This window comes from Ziziphus jujuba, chromosome 5 (assembly GCF_031755915.1).
Source record: "Ziziphus jujuba cultivar Dongzao chromosome 5, ASM3175591v1".
NCBI classification, from domain to species: Eukaryota; Viridiplantae; Streptophyta; class Magnoliopsida; order Rosales; family Rhamnaceae; genus Ziziphus; species Ziziphus jujuba.
Window position 1 is genome coordinate 8577825 of NC_083383.1, and position 25360 is coordinate 8603184.

At 34.8% G+C, this 25360-nt stretch overlaps 4 protein-coding genes across 9 annotated transcripts; 2 read left to right on the forward strand and 2 right to left on the reverse strand.

Annotated features, from left to right (window-relative positions):
* Positions 1-389: 389 nt before the first annotated feature.
* On the forward strand, positions 390-3169 carry LOC107420181 (uncharacterized). Of its 3 annotated transcripts, none has more exons than XM_048476478.2 (8): positions 390-646; positions 1081-1344; positions 1440-1511; positions 1652-1690; positions 1839-1946; positions 2197-2294; positions 2500-2620; positions 2720-3169. In XM_048476478.2, the coding sequence occupies exons 1-8, from the start codon at positions 470-472 to the stop codon at positions 2966-2968; spliced, it is 1128 nt and encodes a 375-aa protein (XP_048332435.2). In that variant the 5' UTR covers positions 390-469; the 3' UTR covers positions 2969-3169. The 3 variants fall into 3 exon arrangements, with proteins under 3 accessions (XP_048332435.2, XP_048332436.2, XP_048332434.2); XM_048476479.2 differs by having other exon boundaries at positions 393-652; positions 2509-2620; XM_048476477.2 differs by having other exon boundaries at positions 397-652.
* A 1206-nt stretch (positions 3170-4375) lies between these two features.
* LOC107420295 (proteasome subunit alpha type-1-A) lies at positions 4376-7332 on the reverse strand. Its single transcript, XM_016029224.4, has 2 exons — positions 6802-7332; positions 4376-5101 (listed from the first exon to the last, which is right to left on the reverse strand). Exons 1-2 carry the CDS (start codon positions 7150-7152, stop codon positions 4589-4591), a joined length of 864 nt encoding a protein of 287 aa, XP_015884710.3. The 5' UTR covers positions 7153-7332; the 3' UTR covers positions 4376-4588.
* A 2833-nt stretch (positions 7333-10165) lies between these two features.
* LOC107420288 (auxilin-like protein 1) lies at positions 10166-17576 on the forward strand. Of its 4 annotated transcripts, none has more exons than XM_025074889.3 (8): positions 10166-11001; positions 11609-15324; positions 15445-15542; positions 15628-15693; positions 15779-15868; positions 16362-16538; positions 16976-17035; positions 17339-17576. In XM_025074889.3, exons 1-7 carry the CDS (start codon positions 10640-10642, stop codon positions 17009-17011), a joined length of 4545 nt encoding a protein of 1514 aa, XP_024930657.3. In that variant the 5' UTR covers positions 10166-10639; the 3' UTR covers positions 17012-17035; positions 17339-17576. The 4 variants fall into 4 exon arrangements, with proteins under 4 accessions (XP_024930657.3, XP_015884703.3, XP_015884704.3 ...); XM_016029217.4 differs by lacking the exon at positions 17339-17576 and adding an exon at positions 17130-17276; XM_016029218.4 differs by lacking the exon at positions 17339-17576 and having other exon boundaries at positions 11609-11859; positions 11926-15324; positions 16976-17276.
* Positions 17577-18078: 502 nt separating this feature from the next.
* Positions 18079-21298, reverse strand: LOC107420225 (ornithine transcarbamylase, chloroplastic). Its single transcript, XM_016029127.4, has 5 exons — positions 21031-21298; positions 20009-20343; positions 19762-19893; positions 19374-19649; positions 18079-18569 (listed from the first exon to the last, which is right to left on the reverse strand). Exons 1-5 carry the CDS (start codon positions 21251-21253, stop codon positions 18387-18389), a joined length of 1149 nt encoding a protein of 382 aa, XP_015884613.3. The 5' UTR covers positions 21254-21298; the 3' UTR covers positions 18079-18386.
* Positions 21299-25360: the final 4062 nt, after the last annotated feature.

Here is a 25360-nt window from a genome sequence, read left to right on the forward strand (position 1 = left end):
GGCCAAACCCGGGTCATATTCCCCATCCAACCCCTTAAAAAACCTCTCAAAAGGGACATTATAATATTTAACGAATCAAAGATAAAACGCCTAGTTATCAAAGAGACCTTACGTTTATTCAAAGCCACGAAAAAAAAAAACAAAAAAAAAAACCTTACGTTTATTTATTTATTTTGTTATTATTATTCTTTTTAAATTTCGGTAAATATCTTAGCCTTACGTTGTGCTCCATTGGGTCAGTGGATTATAATGGGGGACCCCGTTAAATTTTTTTATTTTTTTTCTTTAAATAAAAAATGATTATATGGTTGGGGGTTTGAGGGCAATTTCGGAACATAAACAGTAGAACACAGCGAGAGTGGGAATCACTTGAAGTGTTGGGGGTGTCTATAAATACAAAACGATTAAAGAGAGGGCAACGGCAAAGCCCAACAAATTTTTTAGCGGGAGAAGCCAGAGGAGCCGAAAGATGGGAGCTGAAGCTTTGCCCACCGCCACCACCACCACCACCATCACCATCAGCAGCAACGGTAATGGCAAGGAAGCTCCTCTGGTACTTGGACTGCAAGCATCAGCTCTTGTGGACCATGTGGCCCGCGTCGATTGTTCCTTGCTCGATCAGATCCCCGGAGAGCGTGGTGGCTCTGTACCCGTAGCCTCTCTCTGCTTTTCCAATCTTCTTCTTTCTTTTTCTTTTTTTTTTTTAATTTTTTTTCGCTTTCATTTTCTTAATTCTCGTCCTTTTTGCTTTCTGGGTTTGTGTTAATTTTGCCTTTTTTACTTGGAAACTCATGGCTTTTTTAAATACTTTTCTACTCTCTTGTTTATTGTTATTTTTTTATTTTGGTGATGATCGCATCTCCAGGTGTTATATAGAAGTTTCTGGTGAATTTATTTTTAAAAAGTGGGGGTAATTGGGGGGTGCTGCGGTAAATTCGGAGTCTTTTTTGACATTTGTGAAAGCTGCAATGCGGTTTTAGTAAATTATTCAGATGAAATCGGTTTTATTTTGTTTTTCTTTTCTCTTTTTTCCCTACATTTTTTTTTTTTTTTTAACTAGTAAGTACGTATTCTTTGTAGGTTGCAATTGAAGAGCTTGAGTACATACTCAGTGAGGTGAAGAACCATATTCTCCAGTCACCAGATGAGTTATCTGCAGTCAAAACGATGGCTGGGGGAAGCGTTGCCAATACCATTAGGGGGCTGAGTGCAGGATTTGGAATCTCCTGTGGAATTATCGGGGCCTGCGGGGATGATGAGCAAGGCCAATTATTTGTGAGTAACATGAGCTCTAATTGTGTGAACCTCACAAGAATGAGGATGAAGAAGGGTCCCACAGCTCAGGTGAGGTGTTCACAAATTCTTGCAAGGCTTTTTTTTCTTTGATTGAGCTTATTGTTGCTAAGTGCTGATCAGTATTGGTAATTGGTACCACGCAGTGTGTTTGCCTTGTTGATGAGTTGGGCAATCGTACAATGCGTCCCTGTCTTTCTAGTGCTGTGAGACTTAAGGTGCATTATTCTCTATGTGAACATTTACACAGACATATCTGTTGTGATATTGTGTAATTTAACCTTAGTTTTTTACTCGGCTTTCGTATTCTCTTCTCGTAAAATGAGCTTACTACAAATTATTTTGATTTCCTTTTCAGGCAGACGAATTGAATAGAGAAGATTTTAAGGGCGGCAAGGTTAAAAATGATTGTTTTTCTTATTACCATTATTTTTATATGTGGTGGTCGAGTTTCTGTTTTGATATACATCATTCTATCATTCTAAAAATGGTATGGTTGGCATCAAGTTGGTGGGTATCTAAATCCTGATGTGTCTTTCTTACAGTGGTTGTTGTTGAGGTATGGAATAATCAATTTGGAAGTGATTAGGACGGCTGTTCAGATTGCCAAAGAAGAGGGTCTGATGGTGTCACTGGATTTGGCCAGCTTTGAGGTGTACCTTCTTGTTCTCTTAAGTTCTTTCAGTTTAGATCAGGAAGTTGTTGTATCTAGTTTTCAAGTGACAAGGAGAGAGGGAAAAAAAAAAAGATAGGTGGAGAAATTGAGTTCTAATCTTACATGTGACAATTGTATCCTTTATGCATTTGATTGTTCCCTCTTTCATTATCTGCTCAATATGTTTTTGAAAACTAAAATTTCAGGTCTAAATGTTGAATCTTATGTATTCTTTAAACATTGACCAGATGGTTCGAAACTTTAGAGTACCTCTTCTACAGCTACTGGAGTCTGGAAATATAGACCTTTGCTTTGCCAATGAGGATGAAGCAACAGAACTGTTAAGGTGATGCTCATTATATAAAATAGTAACATCTAATAGAAGCTTGTGGTGAAATAAAATTTGATCAATGTGATATGCTTGCCCTTTCAAGCGTTTTTGTTTTCATCCCAAAATGTTTAGTGTACAATTTGGTAATATACTCTAACCTAGGAGTTTGAGGTGGGCAGGTGGGTGGCATACTTCTGTGTGGTAATAATCTTTCTTACAGTGATTGCAGAAGTGGAGAAAATGCTGATCCAGAAGTTGCACTAGAATTTCTGTCCAAACACTGCAAGTGGGCTGTGGTGACATTAGGCTGCAATGGAAGCATTGCAAGGCATGGAAACGAGGTTAGTTAGGTGTAGTTATTAGAAGCCTATCTTAAGGTTATCTATCTTAAGGTTATCTCTGATGTTCTCCCTAAGTAAGCTTTTGATTTTATTATACAGATTGTCCGAGTTCCTGCTATAGGGGTGGCAAAAGCGACAGATGCAACAGGAGCAGGTGATCTGTTTGCATGTGGGTTTTTGTATGGATTGGTTAAGGGGTTATCTCTGGAGGAATGCTGCAAAGTTGGGTCATGCAGTGGTGGATCTGTTGTTCACTCTCTTGGTGGTGAGGTGACTCCTGAAAATTGGCACTGGATGTACAAGCAGATGCAGGTCAATGGCATCACAGTTCCTGATATTCGCATGTAGTGTCCTCCTCCTACTGAGGAAGTGATCGTCTTTGTGCATGCTTTTTATTTTATGTTTTTTTTCAAAGGTGGCAGCTGGTGCATTTTGGGGCTAACTATTTAACCAATGCTAATGCGTGCAAAACTGCTGTTTATTTTCCGCAGCCATACGGAAAAACATATGAATGAATGTTGAGTCACAAGCCAAAATGATTTAATGAAATCTCAAATGTGTATCAGATATCATTATCCATAACAAGCGTGGATATGATATAATTATGTCGTGTACTTTTTATTATTTTTTTGGGTCAACAAGCAAATGATTTGAATTCTTTTTGGTAAATAGCATATGATTTGAATTTATCAATGAAGGGACACCACAAATGGTTCATATGATCACTATTATGACATATCATATACACATGAAATCCATATCTTCGTACATATATTTTTTGGTGAATCCAATGATCTTACATGGATATCAATTTAACGATTTTACTATTGTTGGGGTGTCATGCACCTCTTTTGATGAGAGATGACAGTCCGATGAGGAGGGAAGTTGCCCACGATAGAATTTCACATTCAAAGTGGTGAAGGTCCGTTAGTTTTAGTATGTAGATTTTTGTTTTAGTCTATATAGCTTTGTATATAGATTTTTGTATAATAGATATTTTTGAAAAAAAAAATTTATTGAAAAGCTAATAAGTATTTGTTTGTAAATAAAAAAATTACATTAAATGTTTATTAAACTGTATTAAATGATTAAATTTTCATATAAGGTAAAAAAAAAAATTTTTTAAAAAAAGCTCAACATTTTTATTTTTCTAAAATAATTTTAAAAAGTTCATTTTTTTTATATTTATACTTATTGAATTTTATCAAATTTTTTTATTTTTTTATAAAAAAACTTTTAATTTACAAATAAAACTTTTAAGCAAAAAAAAAAAAAAAAAAAAAATCTGGCAACAGAGTCTAATGCTGGCTTATTTGCAAAAGCTCCATGGATTTGACTTTGGAGACTTAATTGGTGAACCGAAGATTCTCATGTCGCTTTACGTGCAAAAATATGAATTACCGAAAAAGTAAATCAGCCGTGAGCGTGATTAATTTGGGGAAGGTACAAAATCTGTCGACATAGCTTTACATTTTCATATGCGTCCTTCACGGGTAAAACAACCATCTATGACGCACTTTCTCCAAAATCTTTCTGGACAGATAATATCGTTTAAATTTTTTATAATCAACCTCAACATTATTCAAGATAATATCGTTTAAATTTTTTATAATGAACGTCAACATTATTTGAATTTCAGACGAACTTAAGTACACACCAACCCAAATCTGTGCAACCGATTACAAGTTTATATAAGAGTAAATATAACCAGATTGGATATTACCACCCACTTCAATATTTTGGATAACTATGATGTGAAATATAAATTTAAATCCACCAATCGTATCCGTTAAAATGTTTGTACTGATGAGGCAAAGACAAATCGCAGACACCCAAAAGGCTAAAGAAAAAGTAACGAAATCCCAAAGAGAAAATATTGTCTTCCATTGTGCCATCCATACTCTTAACAAATACATGCTAGAAAACCTGATTGAAATGGGCATGAAAAGACAATGGCTTCTAGCATCCTCAAATTTCCATTGGAGCTGCACCTGATCCCTGGTCAGCACCAGCACCAGTGTCCGTACCAGCACCAGTATCCGTACCAGCACCCTCTTCTGCAGCAGCTCCCTCATCAGCAGCTGCTCCTGGTTCGGAAGCAGGCCCCTCATCGTCCACCACAATCTCAAATGCATCAATCAACTGTTGCACAGTTTCCTGATCTAATATATGGAATGGCTCCCCAGCTCCAACAACAGCAATTGTGCATATGGAGCTCCTCAGTTTTTCCCCCTGCAATGTTTCCCTTGTTGCAATAAGCGCATCCTTAACCAGATCATCCCTTGAAGAATCCTTGAAGTTCTCAAACCTGCGTTCCAAGTATGTCTTTGCCGCTTGTGAGCGAGACCCTATGGCAAAAGCCTGATATTCAAAGTAGTTCCCGCTTGGACAGTTGTAATAGAGGTGTGCTCCAGATTCATCCAATCCAGCCACTAGCAGTCCAACACCATATGGTCGTTTCCATGAGCGTTGAGTGCAGACCTGCCATCCACAAGGATAAGGAAAAGCATCTGCTAGAATGCATGCACATTTATAAAGTAATAGGAAGAAAAGTAAATAATTGTTGAACATAGTTAACACCGATGAGATTACTCTCTTACCATGGCAGTTTTGATTTTAACATTGTTTAAGAAACAATAACAAAATACATACAGAATACAATACTCCCAAGTTAGTTCTAAAGTTTCCATCTTAAACTACTCAAATTTTGATTCTACAGACCAATTCAAGGTTTTATTTTCAGCTTAGATGTCACAATTATTAATACATTGGTGTACTAGTGGCAAGTAAACTTGGGAAAAAGCAGACCATGCCAACAAATTCAATCACACCACTAGACTCGCCCAACCATTCATATGATTGCAGAACACTCCATAAAGAAAAACCAAAGTTAAATCTTCATAAATATCAGAAACTTATACTTTCCATTTTTCACAAAATTGCGCAGTTAAGGCACACATATGCACTGAAAATTGCATTCTAATGAATGAGGACAACGAAATGAGAACTGGATTAAAAATGCAAGCAATCATGGATAACAAGATGCACATACGCACATTTGTATGTATGCATACATATATGTAATGTGTTATCATAAAATGCAGACATCCAACAGAATACAGACTCACATAAAAAAGAGAGGAAGAGAAAGTTATCATTCAGTACAAAATGCACAATGCAACAAATACTAAAGTGATTAACATTGGTATATGTATATCTTCAGTAACCCCCACCCTCTGTACTTTCAATTTTTTTGTTCTACAAACATGTGGACAGATCATAAATGTAGCTTTATTGATTTATTCTGATTAACGGAAACTGCAAAGTTCTGAAAACCCAAAACCATAGAAAGAACAATGTTTGATTAAATTGATTGAACGACTAGGTAGATGTCCCAGCCTTTTACACCGTTATTTGGGGCTGATATTGCAGCCAGAACAGAAACACGAAAACAGTAACCAGATATATAACTGTGAATGAAATCGGGGTACACAAAGAAAGCATAAGATAATTGTGTTCCATTTTCTTACAAACAAGCGGCAATCACACGAAGCACTACATAAACTACACTGCATCTCCTATAAGTGAAAAAAAAAACACTGTATTTCTCTAACAGCATCAGTGATTGTGTAATCTAATTATCAGTTTCAACCAAACAAATTTTGAAAGTCGTCAACAACGATTATCATCTTCTTTTCACCTCCTAAAGTTAATTTTGCACATTAACTGGAACTTGGAAATAGCAAAGCCGACCACACATAATCACTTCCAAAACCAAAACCCAAATCTCCAGCGTTTATGAATCAAAGAAGTGGAAAATTTTGGGTTATGAACCTTTAATTTCCCAAATATCAATTGGAATAACAAAATCCCCAGTCAACTGAACTAATGCAAAAACCAATTAAACAAAAAAAGAAGAAGAAAGTTTAGCTAGGGCAAGTCCCTCTTCTAACTCTATAAAGATAACAAAATTCGAATATCTTTTTGCCTTCTTTATCACTTAAATTTGATGAAAACCCTCAAGAAAGAGGGAAATGAACCTAATCCCCAGTCCCCGATCTAACAACCACCGCTAATCGGTCTCGCCTCATTCATAGAGTTAAAAAAATAAAGACAGAATCATAGAGTAATTGAATAAAAAAGAAAAAAAAGAAAAATTAGGGTTGCAAAAAATTACCCACCTGAGCCTTGTCAGCAAGTTGCACGACGAGCCGTCCCACGGGAAGCGGCGATTCGTAGGTGTAGTTGTAGTTGATGCACTCAGATCGCATGTAGCGGGAAAGAACCCGACCGTCGGCGGTGAGACCGGCAATGGCGACGCCGATGTGGTCGTCGACCTTGAAGATCTTCTTCTGGTGAGAAGACAGCTCTGAGTTGGCCTTGTTTACACAGGCCAAGACCACGTGGGTCTTGGATCGAAGCCCTATGGCCGCCGAACCTTGCTTCACGGCTTCCATGGCGTACTCCACCTGGAACAGCCTCCCCGCTGGGCTCCATGTCGTAACCTCCGTATCGTACTGGTTCCTGAACATCTTTTACGTCGTCGTTTTCACACACACTCGGTTGCTAAACCTTCTCTTGCTCGCTTTCTCTTTTGGCGGACAGACGGGGAAAATAAATCAATGAGTGGGATTTTTAAGGGGTTTTCTTTTCCTCCAAGAAAAGTTGCAGAGCGAAAGGGGTTTATGGACTCCCGTCACGTTACTAAGTCATGCTTGTGAACCTCCGGTAGCATAGTATTTGGTATGGTATGGTTTCAGTGCCTTGATGCAAAAGTTTGGACTAGCCCAAACTAATTTCAACAGAAGCCCGTGTTTTTTATCATTGGATTGGGCCAACCCTATTAAGTGTGAGTATGACCAAACTTGAGCCCACACAATTAATCTCGTTGTCAACAAATTGTAATGGCCCAACTCCATTGAGGCCTATTTGATCCATAAGCTCACCAATAAAAATTAAAATATAACTTTTAACCTAACCAATTTTACAATTGACATTTGATTGAGACATATAACATTATATTATATGATGGAAAATGATGTCTAAGGATATGATTTATTAATGAAACCAATGTATATTCTCTAAAACATTAGTAAAAATGTTAGACAGAACTTACATCAACAAGGAGCTATCTTATGAGATAAAGTAGCAAATAAGAAAATATGCTTTGATAAATGAGGCCAACTATTGGCAATAAGAGATTTACAACGCTAAGGTTGATGGGGACTAAATGAGTGCCTGCTTTGTAACTTGTGTGGGTCACTTATCGATCATGACAAAATAATATAGTGGCCTTTGCTTTGCCATATGGGTATTCCCTATACATCAAATCTGAGAATTGCCAAGTTGGTAGTCACTACGTCAAAGAAAAAGCCAAAAAAAATGAAAAAGAAAGAATCCCTGTTCACTAAGAATAATGTTCTGCTTTATTCATAAAAAAAAGAATAATGTTCTGCTTTATGCTTAAGCAATTTAATGCACTCTTTGTGTTTATTATTACTTCTTTTTTTAAAATTATTTTCTGTACCATTGATAGTGTCACTTTATCCAACCCTGTCGTATTACGTGAGAAAAATACTATTTACTATTATTAATAAGATATATATTATTAGAACAATTTAAATAATTATCAATAATTTAATTTTCTTTTAAAAATTCAGAATAAAATCGACAATAATTTTATTGATAATAATAACTAATACAAATATCAAAATTCATTACATAGATTACATTTACCATCCTATGGTATCAGAAGTATGTACCATGTATTCATATGATGCTCTCATTTTTTCTTTTTTCATAACATGTTTTATCCAATTTATCAAAAAAAAAACATATCTATCTAATTCCATTTTTTGCATCAGACATCTCTAAACTTTTAATAATTGTGATTAAAATTTGAAGTTGAAAACTGAAAATATAAAAGTAAAATTGCACACATATTTTTTTTTAATCAGCATTCATTTATTCATTCATGACAAGCTATTCGGGTGACGTCTACATATATATATATATATATGTTTTATTTTTTTGAACGTGACTTATTAATATTTGTTGCTTTGAGTATTTCTAGCTAATTTGGAGCCTGAAGGTGTTAATTAGTTCAAATAAAATAAAATCAAATATAATGTAATTAGGTAAAATGAAAGTAATAAAAGATATACATAACGTTATCCGAATGTAACTTTTAAATTTACATTTTGGGGTGCACACATTTTAGATAACAAACATATCCAAGTGACAAGTATGACTTTTTGCAAACGGTCAAGTGGTAAAGTAAAAGTGAAGTTGTCATAGCGCAGAAGACCAAAGTTGGCTTTCATTAGATATTTTCATAGAAAGAAGAGCTGCTACCTTTCATGTGGGTCTGTCTGTCTTATAGACCCCTAGCTAGCTCTATCGTACAGTCGTAGCCTACTTTATTGATTGACACGGAAAATATTAATGATAACGAAAAAAGTTTATCATAATTCCATGTAACTGGTATATAATATAATAATAAATAATAGCTTACCGCTTTTGTAAAATAACACCTCATAGCTTTTATAAAATTTTTCAAAAGAAACAACTTATATAAAAAAAAAAAAAAAAACTCTTACAAGATCATGCATGATTAACAATAATAACAGATATGGAAGCAAATAATAATAATAATAATTATAATAATAATTTTTTTATTTTATTTATTTTATGCAAGCCATCAAAGGACTACCCATACAAATTTTAATTTAAATCAAATTTTGATAGGAAGCCTTTATATAAAAATAGATAAATGGACCAAAAAAATGAACAAATAAACAAATAAAATAACGTATATAACTTGATATTCAAAAATTGCTAAACAATGTTGAAGCTTTCTTTTATCATACTAGACCAAAAAAACTTTGTTAAACAGTAAAACTCTGTTGATAAATCTATATATAGATGACTTTTTTTTAAAATAAAAAAATAACAATTTCATGAAAATGTATTTCATTAAAATAATAATAATAATAAATTTAATGGAAATGTAGCTGCAAGGACAGGGTGGGGTCACCGCATGATGGTGTGGTCCCCAGCTTCAAGGCTCCTGATTCATTTTTGATTGTCTCCATATGTTGGATTTAAAAAATTATGGTAACGTTAACACTTTGAAATAATTGCATTGAGAAACTTTTGTTTTAAATGATACGAGAAACATGCACATACTATTCTTCTGCATCTGTTTACCTCTTTTATAGCAAAAGGAAGAAGAATCTACATCAATGAGTTTCAGGAGCTTCAACTTAAATGGATATGTATTATTATTAACCAATTAATTAAAATAACAAGCTGGATTTCATTCAATAATAGAATCGAAGACATTTTAATGTAAATAAATGAATGTTTTATAATTAATTAAAGTAATTAACCTTAAGGCTGGGCACATGTAATGACCAAAAAGGGGGTTTGAAAATTAAACCAAACAAAGAAGAAGGAAGTTTTAACGTGAGCAAACTGTAGTGTGGAATTTCCAAGTCATAAAAAGATCATTTAGGCGGGGTCTCTCATTGAAACCAAACACATTATGGCAATATTTTCCCCAAAAAAAAAAAAACACATTATGGTGAGGACCGAATTATTCTTCCAGAGCCATCCCTCGCCTCTCATTTTATTAACGAAACTACCCTTGTATGAATCCGGTGTTAGTGTCGTCGATTATTGGAATTGGATTTGGAGGGAGAAGGGATCGGTACATATACGTACTCAGATAACGGTCAATATCACCTTTGACCGTCACCGGCTCTGCCGGTATCCATTTTGATCATCGCCGAGTTTTTCATTAATCGCCGATTCGGTCGAGGGGTGTATTCTGACAGTTAGACAGCATTTTTCACTCAGTTTCTCGGAAAAAGGCCTTCCCATTCTCTCTCTTCTCTTCTTCTAGCTGTCTAGTCTGGTTTTGCAGATTTCTATTTTTTTGGCTCTTGAGGGAAAGGGGGGAGAGAGAGAGAGAGAGAGAGAGAGAGAGAGAGAAGAAAGCGCGTCACGGACCTGTGAATGGAGTACCGGACCTCCTCTGTGACTGTCTCGAAGAAGCTATCGAACGGCCATAGTTTCTCCGGTAAATCCATGTACGACGGCGTTTTCGCTGCTCCGTCGAAGTTTGGGGTTCCGACTTTCTCTTCCCGAGTTGAAGACTACAGCGAGATTTTCGGTGGCTCTGGAGCTTCTCGAGGCTCATCGATTCCCATTCTTGAAATTCCAGAGCTTAATGAACGAAAAATTGCGGTCGATGTTGGAACCTCAAAGCTTGATTACTCGAAGATATTCGGTGGCTTCGGAGATTCAGACTTTGCAGTGCCTTATGAGGAGCTTCAAACCGAGCAGAATAAAAGGGAAATATTCGCTGACGAACCACTGTAAGCCGAAACTTACCTGCTTTTTTTGTTTTTTTGGTTTTGGTTTTGGTTTATGGTTGAATAAGTTCAGAAGAACCTGCATGTTCGTTATTTTCAACTTCGAAATGGATATAAACTGTGGTTTAAATTCCACTCGTTTTGGTTAGCTTCATGTTGTTATATGGTGGAAACATTTTGCGCTTGAAACATGAGGAAGTTCTCTGTGCTTGTTGTTGTTGAATGAGCAGAAGAGCAAAGCTCTAGCTTGGAGTAGACTTAGCAGATACAGGTTGATCTGTGATGCTTCGTATTTATAGTTTCATCTTTTTTACACAGAAGGTATTAAGTGCGTGGTGGAGGAGTTTGTTTGTTTATTTGTTTGTTTTTCTTTTTTCTTTTTCTGGGTATTTTACATATTGTTGGTTTGGGAATCGGAAGAACGTAAATGCTTAAACATGGCATTCAGCTTTTCTTCTTTTCGTTACTATATTCCGTTATTTCCTCATTGTTGTCAATTAAGAAACCACGCGGAATGAATCCATTTTCATTAAAGTTGAAACAGCTGGTAGTGGTAGAAAATTGACGATAAGGCTCTTTCTTATGTTTTTCCCCCCTCAAACATATATAGGAATCCTGATCTATCTGAGAGATTACCCTGTACAAAAGACGCAGATACTTGTTCAGAAGAAAATCATGCTTTGGCACGGGAGGCATCTTGTCAATCGTTTAATGGTGTCAAGAAGTTCAGCGTGTCGTACCAAAAGACAAACAACGGAAATGAAAACGGCTTTAACGGAACAACACACATAGCTCAACTCCATGCTGTTCCGGGTTACACTTGTTTAATTGATGAAGTTACTCCCTCACGCATGACTAAAGGTGATAACCCTGTATCCTCTGTTGTCAATGGTGCCTGCCCTGGCCCTAAGGATAATATCTTTGTAGGAAAAATGGAAGGCAACGATGTCAGAAAAGCCAAAACAGATCTTCCATCAGGTGGCACAGCTGGCACGGAGACTTCTAAGGGCAATGTTGAATTTCAAAATAAGTCTAATCGTTCTAGATCAAATTCAATGGATGAATTATTTGATGCATGTGAAGTTGGCAATGGGATTCGTCATCCAAAAGTGCGGCCATCTTCAAGCTTTCCGTCTAACTATGGTAATAATTATGATGGTTCAAGGAAATCAATGGCTTCAAAGTTTTGGAGTTTTAAGATTGATGCTTCAGAAGGTTCTGCCAGTGATTATTCACTGCCACTCTTTGATGAGGAAGTGGACACAAATTCAGTTGCTGCCACCTCTATGGCTGCTTTGAAGAAGGCAATAGAGGAGGCTCAAGCAAGAATGAAAATTGCAAAAGTATCCATGGAAAGAAAGAAGTCCGGTATTCAAAGTCGAGTGAAAGTGGGTTTTGGTGATGGACTCAAGGATGAGGAGAGAAAGGAGGTTAAAGTTGCAGAGAAAGAAAACGGATCTAAGAAAAAAATGACTTGTGATACATGTGAAGAACAGGAGGTTCCACTGCACATTTCTGTTGGGACAGGAAAGCAAAATACAACCAGTCCAGGCCAAGTAATTACTGACTTTGAAGTTCAAGAAAAAATTTTAAAAAGTGGCAAAGAAGCTGATAGTGAAGCAATGAAGGAGTTTAGATCAATTCAAGCAGACCATAGGCAGGAAGATGCAGATATTTTTGAAGAGTCAGAACAATTTTATGAAGTTTTTAAAGAAGCTGACGAGGAAATTGGTAATGAGTTTAGCTTTAGTCATGAAAATTATAAGCAGGAAGAAGCTGATACATTTGAAGAAGAAGAGCAATTTTATGAAGTTACCAACACAGGTAATCAATGGGATACATTTTTGGAGTTTGAAGAAGAAAAAGATGCTAAAAAGGCAATGCAATTTGTGGATACAGAGGAATGGAAGGAGAAAAAAATTGCCAAGGAAGTTTTTGATCAGCCTGAAAAAGGTGGTGAGAGGCTAAAACCAACTGAAGGGGAAGGTAACCTTGAGGAAATGGAGAACTATTTCAAGGAACTAGATACTGTTAAACTGGCATCTGACTGTGAAAAGTATGGTCGCAGATTAGCAGCAGGTGTGAATGTTTTTGATCAGGTAGAAAGTGAGGAGAGACTAAAAGTTGCTTACATGCAGGGAGAAACTGAAAAGAAAGTGCAAGCATTCTGTGAAGACGATGAATGTCAAAAGGAACATAAAGAACTTCAGGAACCTATAAAAGATGAGAAAATACTTGGAAATCTGGAAGCAAAGGATGTTGAACTTTTAGAGAGACAACCAGTAGTTTGGGAGTCGGTTGAAAATAAGAATAAAGGAGAGGAGACTTCCAAGCAGGAAGAACTTGAGAGGGAACTAAAAGATGCCCATGAGAGGAGGTTCAACAAAGCTAGCAAGCAGGATACCTTTGTGGGGAGACTTGACGATTTCAATCAGAGGGAAGATATTGAGAAGAGACTTATATATGAGAGCCATTTAGAAAAGGAAGAAGAGTTTCAACAGGTTGTAGAAGATGAGAAGATAGTTGAAGTGGATGCTTATCAAGACGAAGAAAATGAGAAGACATTTAAAGTGGATGTTCATCAGGAGGACGAAATTGAGGAGATAATTAAATTGGACGTTTATCAAGAGGAAGAAAATGGGAAGATACAAGAAAATATGTGTGAATTGGTAGAAGCTGGAGGGTTAGAAGAAACAAAGATCGAGCCAAGTGCAGGAGATGGAAAACTAAAAGTGACTAATGAGGATCTTAGGAACCAGGAGAACAATATTGAGGAAGATGACAATCTTTGTAAGCACGATGAAAGAGACAACCTAAATAAAATTCAAAAGCCCACTGTAAGCATAGAAAACAAGCAAGGTATAGAAGGAAGCATGGAGATACCTGCATGTGAAGAAAGAGGGAGCCTAACAGAAGTAACTGAAGTTTTGTTGGATCCGGAGGAAAATAGAAAGGAGTTGGAATTAATTGAAGAGTATAATGACATGGTAGAGAGGGAGATGCTGGAAACAGATTGCTTGGTTCGTGGTTTCAAACTCACCAACATAATCCCAATGGAAGATGTGATAAAGATCAACTTTTTGAGTAATTATGGAATAAATTTAGATGTAGCTGGTATGGGCTTCGTGCAAAAGCAACATGACCAACAAACCAGAGATTTTGATATTGTCTGCAATTCGGGGAAGCAAGTTGAAAGTTCGGTTCCTGAATTGGAAAAAATGAATGAGGATGTCAAGGAAACTGAAGTTTCTATGAATCATGCAGATGAAGAAACTGAATCCAAGTGTTTTGAGGAGGAAAGATGGGTTGAAGACGGGATTAATATTGGGGCAGCTCAGCATGACCAAGAAACCAGAGATTTTGAAAATGTCTGCAATTTGGGGAAGTCTGTCGAAAGTTTGGTTCCTGAATTGGAAAAAATGAATGAGGATGTCAAGGAAACTGAAGTTTCTATGAATCATGCAGATGAAGAGAATGAAACCAAGTGTTTTGAGGAGGAAAGATGGGTTGAAAATGGAATTAATATTGCAGCAGCTCAGTTTTATGAAATTTCTGAAGTTGAGGAGGAAAATGTGGGACTAGATCAGGAGATAAAAACAAGCCTATATGCAGAAAAAGATCACGAGAATAATCAAGAAACCCTGACAGATGAAAGTGCTGAAATGTATGTGGAGAATTATCAAGAAACCCTTACAAGCCTAAATGCAGAAAAGGAGGAGAAACATTATGGAACCCTGCCAAACCAAGATACTCAACACCATGACCAAAATCATCAAGAAACCCAAAAAAGTCAAAGGACAGAAACGAAGGAGGAGAATCAGCCAGAAACCCTGAATTTGGAAGAAGGTGAAACTAATGAAACTTTGCAGAAAGAAGAGGAGCTGGAGAAGGAACAACTTAAAAAAATAGATCAAGCAAAAGAAAGGGAAAGAGAGAAAGAAAGAATAGCTGTTGAAAGAGCAATCCGTGAAGCTCGTGAAAGGGCATTTGCTGAAGCCAAAGAAAGAGCTGCTGCAGAGAGAGCAGCTGCTGAAGCTCGTCGAAGGCTCTTGGCTGCTGAGGCCCGGGAAAGATTTGGAAAAGATCCTGTAGAGGCTAATGATAAGTCATTAGCTGACAAGGCTAAGGAAGCCAAACGTAATGCTGAACGTGCTGCTGTGGAAAGAGCATTAGCAGAGGCTCGGGTGCGTGCCCTAGAAAAAGCTATGTCCGGCAAGGCTGCATCAGAGACAAGAAAGCAAACTGAAAGGTTTGCTTCTGAGAAAGTTTCTGGAGACCCATCCCCTTCAAGCACCTCAAGTGTCCCAAATTCTTTAAATCATGGTGGTATGTGATTTGCATAGTGATCCAATAGTATTTATACTTTTTACCTGAATATCATCACCAAGGAGATTTTACCATAGATTATACGCTTCTTGTGAGCAATTTATATTTTGCCTAATGCAGCTCCTTACTCGACTGAGAGATTTGATCAAGTTAATGGTGAATCAGCTCAGAGGTGTAAAGCAAGGTTGGAGAGGCATCAAAGAACAGCAGAACGAGCAGTATGTTACATGATCTTGTTCAGGTTTCTAGATACAGTGTTCTCATGAAACAAGTTTGCTCCATAATATTTTTTCTCTCTTTCAGGCAAAAGCTCTTGCAGAAAAGAATATGCGTGATCTTCTTGCTCAGAAAGAGCAGGCAGAAAGAAATGTAAGTTTCTATAAGGAATTTATGACAATAAATTTCCTTAGTTTTGAAGTTTTTATGCACCATTTTGAATTTATTTTTGTGGCAGAGACTAGCTGAAGTTCTTGATGCTGAGATCAAAAGGTGGTCTGGTGGGAAGGAGGGAAATTTACGTGCATTGCTTTCAACGCTACAATATGTAAGTGGTGGCCTTTTTTATATGTCTCCTTAAATATGTGTGTAAAAGCCCTGTGCTTATGGCATCAAAATTTTATGGGACATTAATAGACATGCACAGCCATTATGGGCATTCTAGTAAGATGTTGGGAGTACCACACTCTGCCTAGACCTGCAGGTTTTTCCAATTTGGAAATGCTTAGGTAACCAACAAAGGGAAAACTGAACTAGTTCAGTTTTAGTTCTAATGATACCCAGTTGTATGATAATACTGGCAAAAAGTATATTAGTACTGTCAACATTGTTCTTCAATGTCATGTCAAATCATATTTTGAGCTTTTGGCATTGATATTGCTATTGACATGTTGGATTTTCTTTATCAGAAGCTGGCTTATTATACTCTTGTAATTTTCTAGTGTTTCAATTTTGTAAGCATTTCTTTTTTCCTTTCGTAAATTTGATTTTGGTCCAGCATCAAAATTATTGGGTTCTAACTGGACATTTTTGTTTGCCAGATCCTTGGACCAGATAGTGGTTGGCAGCCAGTTCCCCTAACAGATATCATTACGAGTATTGCAGTGAAGAAAGCTTATCGTAAAGCTACACTTTTTGTTCATCCTGACAAAATGCAGCAAAGAGGTGCAAGCATTCAGCAGAAATACACTTGCGAAAAGGTTTTTGATCTCCTGAAGGTGTGTTGCAGATCATGTTTTATTTCATACTAATAAGTTGAAGTGCATATCATTACTTAAAATATAAAATCCAAACGCCATTAAGAACCAAAGTATTCAGGTTGTATCCAAGCATCATTGGCATTACTATGATAGCTGGTGAAACATAAATTTGAAATGCCATCTTGATTTTGGAACATAATAGTTGAAATGCCATATATGTCCTGTAACAAGTGAGATATTTTTAAGAGACTTGAGTCTGATGACCCCATTTTATCTGTCTTCTCATTTTCTTAAACAAATGTCAAGAATGTGAATGCTAAAGTAATGCTGAGTCTTTCTGGTATATAGAAATATACTTTTGAATCGCAAGTCGTAACATTTAAAAATTTCACTTTATATTGATTATATATAATTTCCAAACTCACCTATTTTATTTCTGGTTTTGCTGTCTCCAGGAGGCTTGGAACAGATTCAACATGGAAGAACGGTAGATAGACTATTGAATTTGGAAAATGGTAATATCGAGAGCAAATTTATGTCACTTTGTTGAATTTTATTCAAGTGCTATAGGTACAAATTTTGTAGGCATTCTTTGACTCATTTGTGCAGTTTTAGAGTAAAGGCTGTAACGACATAGAACTGGCGTTGGACAGAAGCTTATTTGAGTAGTAATGATGAATCCTGATAGTGCACCAGGTTAATCTGTGTATGAAACCATGTTTAACTTGAATGGAAGAGACGAAACGATAGTTAATACGTCCGAACTTCTTTCCAAACTTGTAATTACTTTAAAATATATTTGGTCGATTTTATGCTAGATAACAAACAAGCTGATATCAGATAAAAGCATAAACTTAGCTTCGCACGGGGATTCGGAACTGTGAAGACCTCGAAGATCAGAAGGATGAATGGAAGGAGCAAAAGTCATTTTCACTCAATTCATTATCAACTTCATGTAAAGTAGGATATAAGACCTGTAACCGTGCTATTCGTATCAAAAATGTTAAAAATTTTCAAGATGATGATATACAAGCATATAAAACGGTTTATTAAGAATTACCCTACCGTAATGCAAACCATCCTAAAGAAAGGTCAGAATATCAGACTAGTGTCTTGTCTGTCTAGTCTTTGAATGGTGCCATGGTTGGGTCTTTGTTTAGCCTTCTCTTTTTTTTTTTTTCTTTTTTTATCTTTTTATTTATCTGATTAGTTTTCACAAATTGTCCAATTAGTTTGTATGTACATGAACATGTGGCACCTGCTACCTCCTCTACAAATAAACGGCCGGTTGAGAAATTTTAAAATTTCTTTATTTTATTTTATTTTATTTTTTGCGGCAAAAAATTATTTCATTTAAATGACTGACAATTAGTAGCCGAAATAAAAATATAGGTGTCTATATATATATATATACATATTTAGTAACATAGGACTTCTTCCAAATTATGTGATAAAATAGAATTAAAAAGCTAACAGATTTGGTTCTACATGATTATTCTATCGTTTTCGTTGATCCTTTCAAGAAAAGATCAAAAAAGGGGAAAAAAAAAAAAAATCATGCTGGGAAAAGATAATTCAATCTTACTACACAAAATGCAAAATGAGATTAACAAAGCGACACATTGATGTGCGACATCTTAATATACATGTTTATCTCTAGTAGATATCGAACTACTAGCAGTTCAAAATAATCCAGTTTGAGAATTCCACAGATACTCTTAATCCTTGCCTAATAGGCCTAATAGAAACATAGAGAGAGTAGGATGCCAACCTACAAAATTCTACACGCATTTTTGAAGACCATAAATTGGACTGCATCCCAAAGTCCAATTCTATAATATAATTTAGCGCCAAGCTGGTACTCAATCACACGCCAAGCAGATGAAGCATTATAGCATTCTGTGCATGCATGCGATTCTCAGCCTGTGGGAAGACAATAGAATTTGGAGCCTCGATAACTCCATCAGTCACTTCTACTCCTCTTTCTGCCGGCAAACAATGCATAAAGTAAGCTTTTGGTCCAGCTAACTTCATAAGATTTTCATCCACCTGCAATAACAATATGTAAACAATTATTACCCAACCAACAATATAATAAATATTTTAAGTCCATTCATAGTGCCTCCATACACATCACAGAAATTCTGCAATGCAATACGTAATCTGCTGAATGCTTTTGCTAAAATGCTGCACCACACTAGCAAGAACTAATTTGAGTGTGATGAAAGATATCAAAGTCAAAATATGGCTCTACATGTTTTTCAAGAACTTTTTTGACAATCTGTATAAAATCAAGAGTCATGAAGACGAATAATTTCTAAATCAAAAGTTTGTTTCAGCCGTTAAAAGAGAGGAGGTTAAATTTCCGTATTGGCTCATTTCCCCATGTAAACAGAAAAAAGTTTTCAGAAAAACAGAGCCTTTACACAACATGGTGCCAGCAAAAGAGTCTAGCCACACTCTTCTACCTCCCATTGTCTATGTTAGCATCACACAGCAAGTGAAGAACAAAACCCAATCAAAATAATGACATGTCTTCACACTTAAGGTTGGAGATGGCAAAGCTGGTATAACTAGAAGTTGTAAAATAGTACACCAGAGATCTTCTCATCACCCATGAATTCATTAAAGCTAGCAGCCCATTTTCAACCAATATCAATCTAATAACACCAAGCACTTATAAAATTTTTAAGAGCCACAATATCTGAGAGTATTTATATCTGAGAGTATTTATATTCAAATTATAAATAAATTTGATGTCATAAGCAAATATATAAATACTTCATATGCACAATAATCTTCATATCCTGACAATATTACTAATAGTAATATCATTAAACTAACAATACATACCTGAAATCCTTCAAAAACTTGACGACGATATGCAGCTTCTTCCTTTTGCCCCATGCTGGCCCACACATCTGAGTATACAACATCAGCTCCTCTGACAGCTTCCTTTGGATCATTAGTAATCTCAATTTTGCTGATACCAGCCTGTCGTGCCCTCTCAACTGTATTCTTATCAGGTTCAAAACCTTTAGGGCAGGCACAAACGAAGTGAAAAGATACAACCGATGCCAACAACAACCAAGAGTGCACAATATTGTTCCCATCTCCAACATAAACAACCTAAATGCAGATCACCAAATCAGATTGGAACAAGACCATACCACTACAAATTATATCCAGAACCTAATATGAGAAATAATATCATATACAGGTCACAGAATAATGTGCTAACCTTAGTTCCTTCTAACTGACCAGCGTGTTCAATTATAGTAAGGGCATCAGCCATAATTTGGCAGGGATGATTATAATCTGTCAGGCCATTGACAACAGGCACAGTGGCATATTTAGCCAAATCAAGAATGTCCTACAGTAGAATACATATAAATAACACCATTAGCAATTACAAACCATCTAAATAGAAAATGACGATACTTGTCATGTGCAATCAATTACAAAAATAAAAAAACTCACCAGCATACCTGATGAGCAAATACACGTGCCATTATAATGTCATTATAACGGGACAAGACACGGGCAACATCCCTAGTTTCCTCACGCTTACCCATCTGGATATCATCAGGTCCTAAATAAATAGCATGGCCTCCAAGCAAGAAAAACCCAGTCTCAAATGAAACCCGTGTTCTCATGGACGGCTTTGCAAAGATCATAGCCATTGTCTTCCCCTTAAATGGGAGATAAGTCTTCTCTCCTGACTTCAGAAGAGCCTTCACCTCCAAAGCTCTGTCTAAGATCTTTAAAATTGTGGCTTTATCAAAGTCATTAATGTGCAGAAAATCTTTCAACTCTGATTTTGCTGCAAATCAAATTAAAAGAAAATGATAAATAAGCTACAGCATTGTTAGCTGATTCACTAGTTGCTTAAGGAGCTGATAAATGATGAAAAGCTAATAAGTTATTTGTGGATTTTAAATATGCAAGTCCATAAGCAACCCGTCCAATTTAAACATAAGTTTTTTGGCACATTACAGGCTTCCTGACAATAGTTCCTTTGTGGGAAATTTCGTTTCCCTTATTTATTCCTATAAATATACATATATATACACTCTTGATCAAATTTCCTAAAGATTTATAAACGACAGGCACAAATAACACAGAGAAATTCTTCCTGCCTAATTCAAAATTCTCAAAGCTATAACTTGCAGATAAGTTACGGGTTCCATTTTGACCATCATCAATTTTTCAGTCTTTAATTTTCGAATCAGAACCACATTCTATCAAATGCTACTTTTCAACCAGAAACCAAAATACCGCACTCTACCGACTTGCTTCGACGGCTACATTACATACTAAAACTGCATTTCAAATTTCCAATGTCCTTTGAATATTCCGATGCAAAAACCCTAGTTCGAGCTTGCATTAACTCTGCTACAACATGTTACTTAAACCCTAATTTTCCAAAGTGATATAACCGAAAGCCTCACGATCATGGCTATATGAGATAATAATAAAGACGGATTAAATATTAAAGACCAGCATTGACCTTTTCCATTGACGGAAGAAGAAGATGAGGTTGCAGAAGAGGTCTGGCACGATATTCTTCTACGAGTAGCCGGAAATGTGGCCGGAGAAGATAGAGAAATGCTGGAGAACTTGCTGGAAAATCGAACCGTCCAGCCGAGATTCTGACCAGAGAAAGAGGAAAATTGAGAGGAAAGCGAAGGATTGTCAGGTCGGACTGAACAGTTAGTAGAAAACGCCGCCATCGCTATCGCTTTTGGTGCGAACACTTTGCACTTGGATCTCTTCTTTCTTTCTGGGGTTTTAATAAGTACAGTACTACTGTTTGGTCTGGCCACGTGAGGGTGGTACTAAGGTAATGTTGAATTACAAGACTACCCTTGTTGCCCTGGGAAATTGAATTCCAATTACAGTCTTTTTTTTTTTTTTTTTTTGTGAATAATTTATAATTCTAATTACGGTTATATGACAACAAAAGTAAGGAAGGAAAAGTATATGGTATCATTCGTAATTTCATATGTGCTTAGATTCTAGAGGCAAAAAAATTCAAACATTAAGCTTTGGATAATTTATACTTTAGCTTTTATGTAACTCACTGGCCTTCTTGGCCTTGGGATGCAAATTTTTTTTGGTTCACTCATTAAACAAAAATATATATTCTAAAAGAGTGTCCTCTTAATTATATATATATATATATATACACGACGAAGCACTAAATTAGATAATTTGTAAAAAAAAAAAAATTATGTATATATATATATATATATATACACTTCTAGATCTCGTACTAAATGTTTTGACGCAAGAAGTTTTGATGCCCATGACCGTCAACAAAAAAACTAAACTGCGACCTACACCTACTTGCAGTTGTGCTATCAAAGCATAATATGGACTCGGCATGAAAAGGCCCACTAACACAAATCAAAACAAAACGTGGCAAACAGATGCCCATTTTGACTTATGGATTAGTAGAAGAGTAGAGAAGTGATAACTGCACCGCAGTCATTCTCTTTGTTCCTCATCATATATGTTTCTGATCTTCCATTTAAGTTTTAATTTTATTCTTTTGCTACATTGCAATCTCTCTTTCACACTCCTTTTGATTTTATCGACTCACACCTTGCGATAAGAAATTTTGGTCTATTCATGAGTTTTTTCAAAAAAAAATTTGGACCTTTGATTATGGATATTGAACTATTGTAAAGTGAATAGGTGATAAATTTATGCGATGCTAAGTGGAATATGTTTGATTTTCATTTGTGAATTATGACTTGTGAAACCCGATACATAATAATTGGCCAAAAATCAAGTCCATCTTTGAGTTTTTTAAGTTCAGCTAACACGAGCATGGCAACAATAGTTGGGGGTTTGGTGACTGTGCTCAGCAGCACATCGATGGTGTTCTGCTGCAATGCACATTTCTAAAAAGAAATTAAAAATAAATAAATATTTTTTTAAAACTATTTAGGTGGCAAGTAAAGCATAAAGATTAACGAAGATATTTTGTGTAAGTGATCAAATTTAATTTGTCTTTTAGGTATTTAAATTTGACTTAACTTTCTCATGCGTATAAGTATTCAAATCTAATTTGATTTCCTCATATGTGTAAGTGTTTAAATTAAACATGATTTTTTAGAATTTAAAACATTCATGAATTTTTTAATTGGCAAAAATAACAATCATGTACTTGTATAAATAGGAAGCTATTACTTCCGCAACATATATAACAATTACATTAAAAAAAATAATAACTATGTTTTATTTTCCTTTCTCATTTTTTTCATCCATCGAGCGTATCCCATAATATCTTTCAATAAATTTCATCATGTTCCTACAGCATCGACATGCAAGTGGTTTGAAATTATTAGTAAAAGTAAGACCAAAGCATAATTTGAATTTTAAAAACTTAAAAAGAGAATGTAAATTATGGATATTTTAATCATTTTAAATAGAATTGTTTTTGCAAATATTGAGTTCTTTTTGTAGAATTGCCCTTACTAAAATGCTCATTTAGTAGATAACAAGCTGGGCTATTCTCAAAAATAATAATAATAATAATAAATAAAACAATAAATAAATAACAAGCCGGGCATTCATTAATACCAGTTAGAATTGAAAGCAGGAAAGGAAAAGACGGAAAAATTTAATTAGGAAAAAAATAAAAATAAAAAATATCATTTATAATTGTTGCTTAGATGATTCATAAATTGATTGGAACAAAAAGAATATGAAAACCCATAAATATTTTCAAACAAAAATAATAAGGTTAATTTTAGGATATTAAAAAAATGATTAAAACATTTTCATATTCAATCTATTTTAGTCAGTTTTGGGAGAAAAGCAAAGTTGGTTAAGATAATTTCTTTGTATTTTAACCATTCAAGCAAAAGATTTAAATCATTTCCTTCATATTTTCTTCTATTTCATCAATCCAAATATAATGTAAATCCAAAATTATATTAACAGCCAACCCTATACCCCATCCTCAAAAAAATTCAAGCACTTCGGAAATACCCACCCACTTTGGAATGGTAACATGATAGGGTAGGGTAAGGCAGCCTTCATACAATTCCCCTCCAGTAGGGATTCTCCATCCTATCACCATTATTAGATTTTTATAGTGAGTAATCTCCGTTATTCGATTGTTCTTTCTTTAAGTTGTATTTACTGTATTTTATAAAAATAAATTTGATTTTCGAATCATTTAAACTATGATCAAATACTGATTAGTTTCGGAAATTTTGCCACTATCATTATTTTTCCATTTTGAGTTTTTCTGCTTTTATTTTTTAATTTGGTTTGATCTTAAACTTCCTTTATGCAAGGAGATCCTTGACTTAATAGTTATGGTTTCATAAAGAAGACAAAGAGAAAAAGAGCGAAAGAGTTGAAAAGGTTTGGTCTTTTGACTTTAAGATTTCATTTGTGAAAACTTAAAGAGATTCTTGAAATAGAGAATTGTTGATGCAAAAATCAACAATTAAAAATCATGCATCCTTCTTCACCGTTGATGACTCCTGTGAGCTTGCAAAATAAAAAAAAGCTACGGTAGAAAGTCTATGGAGACATCGATGTGGCGTTAGCTCAAGATCCTCCGACACTCAAATCAAAAATATCAAAATAGGTCATTAGATTTTCTATGAAAAACAGAAAAAAAGAAAAAGAGATAGTAATAGGTGTGCAAAAACTATTCCTTTGTACAGTGTATGGTGGCTTTAAGTATTTACATAGGCTTTTAATTAGGGTTTAATAGTAAATAAAATAAATAACAATATATTATTTTAAAAAATATTTTAATTAGAATTTTCAATCTATTCAAATTTAGACAATTCAAATAAATTATATCATAAAATTTATACTATTTTAAACAGTTTAAATATTATTTTTTTATAGAGATATTTAAAAAGTGAAATATAACCACACAAAAATCTTAATTATATATTTGATTTTCTTTTTTTATATAGATATTTAAGTAGCGATGAAACATAACACACAAATATTTTGGTTATGTATTTGATTTTCCGTACAAAGGCATAGAGAATATTAATTGTGGTATTTTATGGTTTCCAGTGTAAAAGAAAAAGGATGATTCTGCGAGAGAAAAGGTTCGAAATCTACGTGGCATCAAAATGATTGGAAAGGGTACCAAATAGGCGGATACTCGGCAGAGCGTATTTGAATTTTTTCATCCCCGAGGGACAACTGAGATAGCAAAAGCCACTCATTTACCTGCCCAGCCAAGTTTTATTTTTTTGTTTATTTATTTATTTATTTTAATGAATACTGCCCTCTAGCCAAGTTCTATCTTGTGGGCCGCTTATCAGCAAATCAATCAATCAATCAAAAATAATAAATCCAAATCTCACAATAAAGCACTTTTTTTTTAAACGTAAAATAAAATGAAAGTTAAGAAACTGATTTTAAAACGATCTACTATTCTTTTTGTCTTTTTTTTCTTTTTTCTCTTTTAGAGCATTGCAATGATTTTTATTTATTTTTTAAATAAAAAATATACTTTCAATGATAAATAGTGAAATTTTAAAGTGTTTTCTAATAAATTTTTTTATTCTTCTTTTTTCTATTATATTTATTGTTCTATTTATTTTTCCTTTTTTACTTTTAAACAAATTATTTTTCAAATAATAAAATATTTTTTTAGTTCTTTTTAAAGATAAAAATGTAAAGAAAGCCAAGAAATTGATTTCAAAATGACATGTTATTATTACTTTTTCCCTTTAAGGGCAGACTTTTTGAAATAAGAAGCATATTTTAAATGATAAACTCTTTATTTTTGCTTTTTATTTTTTTTTCTATAATATATATTGTTCTAGTTATATTTTTTCTTTATTTTA

Excerpts from the sequence above, each read along its gene's own strand:
- LOC107420181 (XM_048476477.2), top strand. The coding sequence starts at position 470 with ATGGGAGCTGAAGCTTTGCCCACCGCCACCACCACCACCACCATCACC. Across the intron at positions 653-1,080 it reads AGCGTGGTGGCTCTGTACCC|GTTGCAATTGAAGAGCTTGA; the intron begins GTAGCCTCTCTC and ends TATTCTTTGTAG. Across the intron at positions 1,345-1,439 it reads AGAAGGGTCCCACAGCTCAG|TGTGTTTGCCTTGTTGATGA; the intron begins GTGAGGTGTTCA and ends GGTACCACGCAG.
- LOC107420295 (XM_016029224.4), bottom strand. The coding sequence starts at position 7,152 with ATGTTCAGGAACCAGTACGATACGGAGGTTACGACATGGAGCCCAGCG. Across the intron at positions 5,102-6,801 it reads AACTTGCTGACAAGGCTCAG|GTCTGCACTCAACGCTCATG; the intron begins GTGGGTAATTTT and ends TGTGGATGGCAG.
- LOC107420288 (XM_025074889.3), top strand. The coding sequence starts at position 10,640 with ATGGAGTACCGGACCTCCTCTGTGACTGTCTCGAAGAAGCTATCGAAC. Across the intron at positions 11,002-11,608 it reads ATATTCGCTGACGAACCACT|GAATCCTGATCTATCTGAGA; the intron begins GTAAGCCGAAAC and ends AAACATATATAG. Across the intron at positions 15,325-15,444 it reads AAATTCTTTAAATCATGGTG|CTCCTTACTCGACTGAGAGA; the intron begins GTATGTGATTTG and ends TGCCTAATGCAG.
- LOC107420225 (XM_016029127.4), bottom strand. The coding sequence starts at position 21,253 with ATGGCGGCGTTTTCTACTAACTGTTCAGTCCGACCTGACAATCCTTCG. Across the intron at positions 19,650-19,761 it reads GTCAGTTAGAAGGAACTAAG|GTTGTTTATGTTGGAGATGG; the intron begins GTTAGCACATTA and ends ATCTGCATTTAG. Across the intron at positions 18,570-19,373 it reads AAGTTTTTGAAGGATTTCAG|GTGGATGAAAATCTTATGAA; the intron begins GTATGTATTGTT and ends TTGTTATTGCAG.